The sequence below is a fragment of the Cydia amplana genome, chromosome 1 (assembly GCF_948474715.1).
Source record: "Cydia amplana chromosome 1, ilCydAmpl1.1, whole genome shotgun sequence".
NCBI lineage: Eukaryota > Metazoa > Arthropoda > Insecta > Lepidoptera > Tortricidae > Cydia > Cydia amplana.
The window spans coordinates 13,868,587-13,877,540 of NC_086069.1; the positions used below are offsets into that span (position 1 = coordinate 13,868,587).

General features: G+C 35.7%; 1 protein-coding gene across 1 annotated transcript; it reads right to left on the reverse strand.

Moving 5' to 3' along the window:
* Positions 1-6,904: 6,904 nt before the first annotated feature.
* LOC134648027 (fork head domain transcription factor slp2-like) lies at positions 6,905-7,903 on the reverse strand. Its single transcript, XM_063502461.1, has one exon. The coding sequence runs from the start codon at positions 7,797-7,799 to the stop codon at positions 7,104-7,106; it is 696 nt and encodes a 231-aa protein (XP_063358531.1). The 5' UTR covers positions 7,800-7,903; the 3' UTR covers positions 6,905-7,103.
* Positions 7,904-8,954: the final 1,051 nt, after the last annotated feature.

Here is an 8,954-nt window from a genome sequence, read left to right on the forward strand (position 1 = left end):
CAAAATGGCCGATTGATTTATTCGGGGTTTGCGATCGGCGCAGGTTTTCACAATATTTCTAGAGCAAGATGTTTTGTGTCAGATGAGAGATGGGTGGGTTTACGGAGATTATTTCGGTGTCGTATTACGCGCGACGTGTTTTTGTTGGCAGCGTTTTGCTTGGATTCATTTTTATCAGAAACATAGTGAAAAGAAAAGTGTGGTATCCTTGGGATATTAGCAGGAATATATAGACGAACAGCATTCAGCACAATATCTATTTATTGATTGACAGCATTGACCTATATTCAAATTGACATTAGACCTTATGGCTTTCCAAATAGTTATGCGGCCGGAGGTCGCATAGGTACTTACCTACACTACAAAAAGTACACCGGTTTGGTTATAAATTGGTGACAAAAATGATCCTATAATTAGTTAACGGTGTGAAATTTAACAGTTACAGTTACAGGACTGATTTGACATTTATTTTCAAAATTTACGTTATTAATTAAACAAGTACACAGTACCTATGTATTACTTAAAAACAATATTGACACATTTTGTTGTCTAAACCTATAGGTAGGTACTTAGTTTCAGTCATCTTTTGGTTTGTACTCATCTGTTTGTTAGGTGTATAATAGTATAATAGTGTATATAGGTAACTATGTATAAACAAAACATGTATATGCATATAAATAAATATTTGTACGATATCTACATAAGGTACTTTTCACCACACCAGTGCCGAAAGGCCATTTATCCCTCAAAAACTGATAGCAAAGTAGGATTTTAGAGTGGCAATGTAATTTAATGCTAATTTTGAGTGGTTTCCTCAGTTTGTGGATCATGGAACGCTCATTTTGAAATTAGAACACTATGGTCTGTCAGAAAATGCCCTAAACACAAACAGTTGTCGTAAACAAAACCCAGTCTAGCGGAGCTGTAGGCCAATTAGGAGTGCCACAAGGTTCTATTTTGGGTCCATTCCTGTTTTTGGTTTATATAAATGATTTGCCATGTATAGTAGAAAATCTTTGTGAAATAGTTCTTTTTGCCGATGACACATCATTACTTTTTAAGGTTGATCGGAAATCTACCGATTACAGTGTAATTAACAGCACACTCGTTAATGTACTTAACTGGTTTACTATGAACAATTTGCTTCTTAATGCTAAGAAAATCAAATGTATTAGATTTTCTTTGCCGAATGTTAAACCAGTCGATACTAAAATACTTTTGAATAATGAATGCTTAGAGATGGTAGATAAAGCTCTGTTTCTTGGTTTAACATTGGACAAAAATCTACAATGGAGTCCTCATATCGAAACACTAGCTAACAAATTAAGTTCAGCCGCTTACGCCGTGAGGAGAATTAGACAATTGGCTAATGTTGAAACAGCTCGCCTTGTTTATTATAGTTATTTTCATAGTGTAATGTCATATGGTATTCTGGTTTGGGGCAAAGCAGCTGACATACAGACTATATTTGTCTTACAAAAGAGAGCCATTCGTTCTATATATAACTTAAGAGCGCGTGAATCATTAAGAGAACTTTTCAAAGAAATTAATATTTTAACTGTAGCTTCCCAATACATATATGATAGTATTATTTATGTTATTAAGAATCTAGACTCCTTCACTAAGAATTCTGATGTCCATAACTTTAACACTAGAAATAAAAATAAGCTTGCTATCAGAAAGTTTCGTGTCCGTAAAGTACAAAAGTCATTCGTTGGGCAATGCATTCATTTTTAGGGTTCCGTAGCCAAATGGCAAAAAACGGAACCCTTATAGATTCGTCATGTCTGTCTGTCTGTCCGTCTGTCCGTCTGTCCGTCTGTCCGTCTGTCTGTCCGTCCGTATGTCACAGCCACTTTTCTCCGAAACTATAAGAACTATACTGTTGAAACTTGGTAAGTAGATGTATTCTGTGAACTGCATTAAGATTTTCACACAAAAATAGAAAAAAACAATAAATTTTTGGGGTTCCCCATACTTCGAACTGAAACTCAAAAATTTTTTTTTCATCAAACCCATACGTGTGGGGTATCTATGGATAGGTCTTCAAAAATGATATTGAGGTTTCTAATATCATTTTTTTCTAAACTGAATAGTTTGCGCGAGAGACACTTCCAAAGTGGTAAAATGTGTGTCCCCCCCCCCCTAACTTCTAAAATAAGAGAATGATAAAACTAAAAAAAATATATGATGTACATTACCATGTAAACTTCCACCGAAAATTGGTTTGAACGAGATCTAGCAAGTAGTTTTTTTTAATACGTCATAAATCGCCTAAATACGGAACCCTTCATGGGCGAGTCCGACTCGCACTTGGCCGCTTTTTTATAACAAGTTACCTGAGGATGCTTTAAGATTACCCTTTCCAGCTCTTAAGAATTACTTAAAAAAGTCATTGATGTTAAAAGCTTATTACAGAGTCGAGGACTACTTGACAGACAAACATGCATGGTCCAAACCAGAAACTAAAAGCGGCCAAGTGCGAGTCGGACTCGCCCATGAAGGGTTCCGTATTTAGGCGATTTATGACGTATTAAAAAAAAACTACTTGCTAGATCTCGTTCAAACCAATTTTCGGTGGAAGTTTACATGGTAATGTACATCATATATTTTTTTTAGTTTTATCATTCTCTTATTTTAGAAGTTACAGGGGGGGGGACACACATTTTACCACTTTGGAAGTGTCTCTCGCGCAAACTATTCAGTTTAGAAAAAAATGATATTAGAAACCTCAATATCATTTTTGAAGACCTATCCATAGATACCCCACACGTATGGGTTTGATGAAAAAAAAAATTTGAGTTTCAGTTCGAAGTATGGGGAACCCCAAAAATTTATTGTTTTTTTTTTCTATTTTTGTGTGAAAATCTTAATGCGGTTCACAGAATACATCTACTTACCAAGTTTCAACAGTATAGTTCTTATAGTTTCGGAGAAAAGTGGCTGTAACATACGGACGGACAGACAGACGGACAGACCAGACAGACAGACAGACAGACATGACGAATCTATAAGGGTTCCGTTTTTTGCCATTTGGCTACGGAACCCTAATAAAAAGTAGTAGCAATTAAAAACATTGTATTATGTATAGAGTTATAGGTGACACAGCTCAGGTAAGCAGGAAAGCACATCAAATATTATATGTTGGTAATTCATAATAATCAATCAGATTTATATAATATGTTTTCCCATTTCGTTTAATAACTTTATTTTCTTTTCCTTTTGTAAGAATTTGATATGTTTTCTGAAAGAGCTACGAATTTGTATGATTCCATGTACATATGTATATTTTCTAAATCAAATTTCTATTACACCTTATGTGTATAATTGCATGAATTCTATAGTAATTTAAATTGTATTTTTTTTCCTTATTTTCTCGTAATGCATGTTAATTATAAGATGTAATTATTTTTGAAAAGATGTGTCCCGCCGAGTTTGTTGCCGGTCCCATAATGGGATACCCTCCTCCAATTGAGGGGGGATTTAAATCTTCTCGGGGCAGAGGTGTAGGGTTGGAGCCGGTCTACCTAGCTTATTTGACGTTCATAAGCGCATTGTAATTATGCCTACTTGAATAAACTATCTTTTATCTTTATCTTATCTTTATCTTTGTCTCTTAGGATCTCTTTTTTTAAGTTATTATTTAGAATGTTATAGGTAATTGTTAAATACATAATATTATCAATTTGGATACGACTAGTAATGTCTTAAAGCTAGTATTTCCCTGTTGTAGCAAATTTTGTTTTAACCATATTCCATTGAAACCCTCGCAACGCTCAAGATTCTACTTTTTCCTAGCTCGGGTGTGCCCCTCCTTGTTTTCCCCATTGTACAACAAATATCTTAATATACCTAACTTTCTTTCAATGTTATATAATCGTAACCGAATAATCATGCAAAAACAATATTCTTCAAAGAAAGAAAGTGGTTTACTTTTTTACTTGGCTGTCATAGCGAGGGACAGTCTCGTCTCACACATGGCAGCGCTAAAACGCTCTCTTTATGCGCGCTCCGGTCCGTAAATACTTACAATAAATGTTTGGACGCCCTCGCAGTTATAACAAGCGCTAATGATTCAATATTTACTACATGTTACATTTTTACGACCCGCTTAACAATGTCTAAAAACACCAAAATTAAATTAATTTGAACATTTTTACTACAACACGAAATGGTAGCGAAATATACTTTGAGTTAAAAATAGAATATTCCTTGGTACGTGGGCCCGATCAAACGAATAGTTGTTTGTAAATGCATGTATGCCATTCCAACTTGTGCATTGTATTATATAAGTAAGAAACAAAAGTAAACATCGTGATTGTACCTACTGCATATTTGCGTAATACTAATAACCGAAAAGATGGAACAAACCGCTAAATATAAAGTATTATACACTGCTTAACAGCTATTGTAGGAAGCCATTCAATTTAAATAAGTTTCCATTTTATTTAGGTGTACCCATTGTTAATCATTTCTTAAATTATGAATACTTATGAATGCCATTTATTTTGAAAACTTGCTAAGTACCTGCTGACCTTTATGATGATATTCAATCAATTATGAAGATCTGGATTGCGTGGATTATCTGGAATATTTTAGGTAAGAGAGTATACGAGTATTGAGCTGCTATTATTTTAATATATCTTATAGCAAATTATACATAGTCCAACTGGCCATATTTGAGGTGAAAAACTAAGTACGTTAAAATCGTATTAGGGTTTCGTACCTTAAATGTACCTAGATAAAAACAAAACCAACCAAGTACCAGTCGGACTCGCACCCAAAGGATTTCGTACCGTACGGGGTACACTGTACCGTCGGTACAGTAAATGTATCACACAATATTTTACAAAGTATGAATATTGTTGTGTAAGATCGACTCGTCCTTGATTTTTTATACGTTTTCCTGTAGTATATATAAACTACCATTTCAGGTAATATTAAAGTAAAGTACCATTCTTTCAAAATTTATCTTTTCGATATCTTCTAAACTATTTATCTTAATAATATAAAAAATATGCTCCAACTGCTCTGAGGCACCAACCTAGAACGTCACGATCGATCGAGCGGCCATTTTACGGGTTCCCAGGCACAGATATTTATCGAATTATTTTACGGCGCGATTCGGGAAATGAATTAGACATTAACTAGATACGATATAGTAAAGATAATATCTTTACTATATCGTATCTAGTGAATTTCTAATTCATTTCCCGAATCGCGGCGCCAGCCGCCATAAGGTACCTTTTTCCGTGGAACGGCACATATCTTTACTATATCGTATCTAGTTAATCTCTAATTCATTTCCCGAATCGAGCCGTTATACTCGAAATGTAGGACTCGGAGGTGTTTTTAGGTAACGATTTCGTATTATTAGATTGCCCAATTAGAAATGCAAAAATTAACAAAGAACGAAAAAATACCGTTTTCGTTCCCATACAAAAAATACCAACTAGGTATTTTAAAACCAATATCGACTAGGTACACCTTTTAAACGTACAAAAAGAAAAAGGCTGAAACTCCCTTGTCTTCATGCCAATGTTTAATAAATCTCTCTTTGTAATTAGGTACCATGTTTGTGGAAATGAATAAATTGTTTATCCATCTAAAGTATCTATCTGTTTTGGCAAACAAAACGACTAAGTTTTCCAGTTTCTACCAGTGGTTTATGTAAATTAGACCACCTTATCCCAATAAAAAGGACATCCGCTTATACAGTGTCCTAGAGAAGGACGTAGCTTAGGTTTTATCTCGGAATTCATTCCTTGAGAGGGTGAAACGCGGGGTGGAAGTGAGATAATTGATGCATCGCCTGATAATTGTATGATTCCAATCACACTTTATCCAGGCATTATAGTTGTCTCGCAAATAAGGAAGTTTGTGTAAGGAATCAATAAAAGCAGATCGGATAAAAAATAAACTACCCAAATTACTAATTCCACACAGACGACGTCGCGGGCAAAAGCTAGTAATACGAGTATTATGAATGTGGTATGAAGATAGCTTGACGGCCGGGAAATGACATAGGAGAGTTTTTCTCAATTATCATCATTCCAAGCAGTCGAAGCCGCGGGCAGAATCTAATATTCCGTTTATTGATCTCCAGATGCAAGCAACAGGTACAAGAATATTTAACTCTTACGTTTGTAATTGTATACAATCTGTAAAAAGAATAAGATGCATAGCTTCTTAAGCATACTACCTACTTGCTTAGATTTACATATACCTACCTAAATCAGGCTAATGAAATAAAATTAAAACTTAACAGGTATAACGAAATTCAAAAAGAAACTGCAACCGTTTAAATGGCCTCTTAGGCCTAGAAAAAGAACAGAATATGTAGCTGGAGACTATAATTATCGCTACTGTGGAGGTGGAGGTGTTTAGTAAATCTGTTCACGATTTCGTACTTATATTTACTAAACACCTCTTCAAGTCTCAAGATCTTATTAAAATAACTAACTTCAAAATAACATTAAAAAATACCTGTCGACCATAGTACGAGTATAAAGGGGCCCACTGATTAACAGTCCGCCGGACGGTATCGGCCTGTCAGTTGTTCGGAACTGACATTTTTTGTTCTAACTGACAGGCCGATACCGTCCGGCGGATTATTAATCAGTGGGCCCCTTATGTGTTGTTAATTTTTAGATTTAGTTTTTATGTTTGTAAATTACTGTATAATTAATTAATTAATTATAATAATTAAGGTAGGTAAGTAATTATATTACTTTTTAATATTTGTTATTTTATACTTTAATTGAATTGTGTTTGAATAAAATTCCATAACAACAAAATAAAATGATATTAAAAAGGTACTAAAAGCCTAATAGGAAATAAATTAAAATGTTGTGCCATCCATGTATCACAAAACCAATAGGAATATTCTAATTAAACACAAGTATAAGCATTCTGCTCAAACATTTATTGCGCCCATAACTTAATCAAGCCTCTTAACATTAATTTAAATTCGTTAAATATAATCTTACTTTAATAATAAATAGCGACACTTCCTTTACTGTACACCTATCACAGTTTGAATCCACCACATCAGTCCTGTGCCGTTGCTAGAGATAGCATGAGGGTATCTCTCCAAGGCTCTATCAGCTGTGCTTCACTAGTTGAGGGTCTGGATCGTCAGGAGGATTACCTGAAGCCAATCCTTGGATTCGTCTGTAGAGTTGGTGATATGGACTAGGCGGAGGTGGCGGAAGCCTCAGTAAAGGGCTCGGTAAAGCGTACCGACCGTACACAGACAACAAAGGAGGGTACAGCCCCACCAGCGACGCATAAGGATTCCCGAACATGGGATGCAACATTGCTCCTCTTTTAAATGCAGCTAGTCTTGACCTAGATGCGGCCGTAGACCGTCTTCTTAGTTTTCCAGTGGTTCCTCCGATAAAGACATCATCCGAAGACGGGTCCAACATCCAATAGTTCCCTTTACCGGGATCGTCGTAGTGCCTCGGCACTTTAACAAAACATTTATTCAAACTTAAATTATGTCTTATGGAATTCTGCCAACCTTGTTTGTTTTCTTTGTAATAGGGGAAGTTCTTCATTATATACTCGTAAATTCCATTTAGTGTGAGTCTTTTTTCTGGACTGCTTCGTATTGCCATCATTATGAGTGCATTGTAACTGTAGGCCGGCTTTTCGTTTCGCTTCTCGTTCGTTGAAGAGCTAGGAGGCGGTGTTTCCGTGCCGGTGACATCTAGCTCCGTATCGGAGGGCGAAGGGGACCGGGACGAGGCTTCGGGCAGCAGGTCCCGGATCGCGAAGCTGTGCGGAGGTGTCATGGTGCGGCATCGCGGGCCGCTCGCTCCCGACTAAGGAACGAAGCGCGACTGGACTGAGAAGCCCCGCCTTCCAACTACGCCCAGCCAAAACCCCTCCTTTACGTAACCCGTGAATGCTTCATAAATTACTAACTTACATATGCAGCCGAGTTGAGCTGTACTGCCATAACAATAAAGATCATTTAGGTTTGGCGGAGAATAGTTGAAGTTGGTTTATTTGTTTTAATAGGGTTGAACGAGGGTGCAGGGTTAAAGTTAACACTATCTGCCACGGTGTGTAAACACTTTTAGTAATTTTTCACGCATAGTTTGTGGGTTTATTTAAAGACTGGTTTGGTTTAATGAATGTTTGGGTCGTTAATGTAATTATTAATTGTATTATTAATATCTGAGCATCTGTTCATGGACAATGTGTTATACGCGTGTGGAAATTGACAAATTACTTATGCTGACTAATTGTGTTAATTTATACCTACCTAAAAATATACCTTTAAATGACAATACATTTTATAATAGGTACTATTATTGTTATTTTGAAACACGTTTCTCTATGGTACCTCCTTTTTTATACTATCGGTTTATATCTGTAAATAAGAACCGTAACTATATTTTGGACCGCACCTATAATATTTGTAGACAAAGACAAAGTTACAGATGTAGTGCATACCTAATTGTTTTTTGTCGTGTTTTCTCCGAAAAGTTCGTATTTGTCATGCTACTTCAGTCAACGTGAGTACTTTTTGGACCGAGACTGACTGATATAATTATATGCACTATATTTGTAGGTACATATTAATATTATGCGTATTACCGTTATAATTAATAAGTGTCAAAACTAAAATCATTTCATATTGGTTTCATTGTTTTAAAAATATTTTATATTATTATAATTGTAGTGTACACTCTGACCTTCGTCTGATGATCAACCATTAAAGGCACTAGTAAACTTAATCAAAATAATTAAAAAAAACTACTACCTACTGTGTCTGAAATTAGTGGAGCGCCGGAATATTTGGGACCTATTCGGTGTCGTTCATAATAGGATTCCGTAGTCAACGGGAAATCCTTATACTAGTTTAACTATATATGTAAGTGTGTCTATTCTTCCGTCTGCAGTTGGTTAGTTCTAAGAAGCTGTAACTAAGCACAGGCGTT

Excerpts from the sequence above, each read along its gene's own strand:
- LOC134648027 (XM_063502461.1), bottom strand. The coding sequence starts at position 7,799 with ATGACACCTCCGCACAGCTTCGCGATCCGGGACCTGCTGCCCGAAGCC.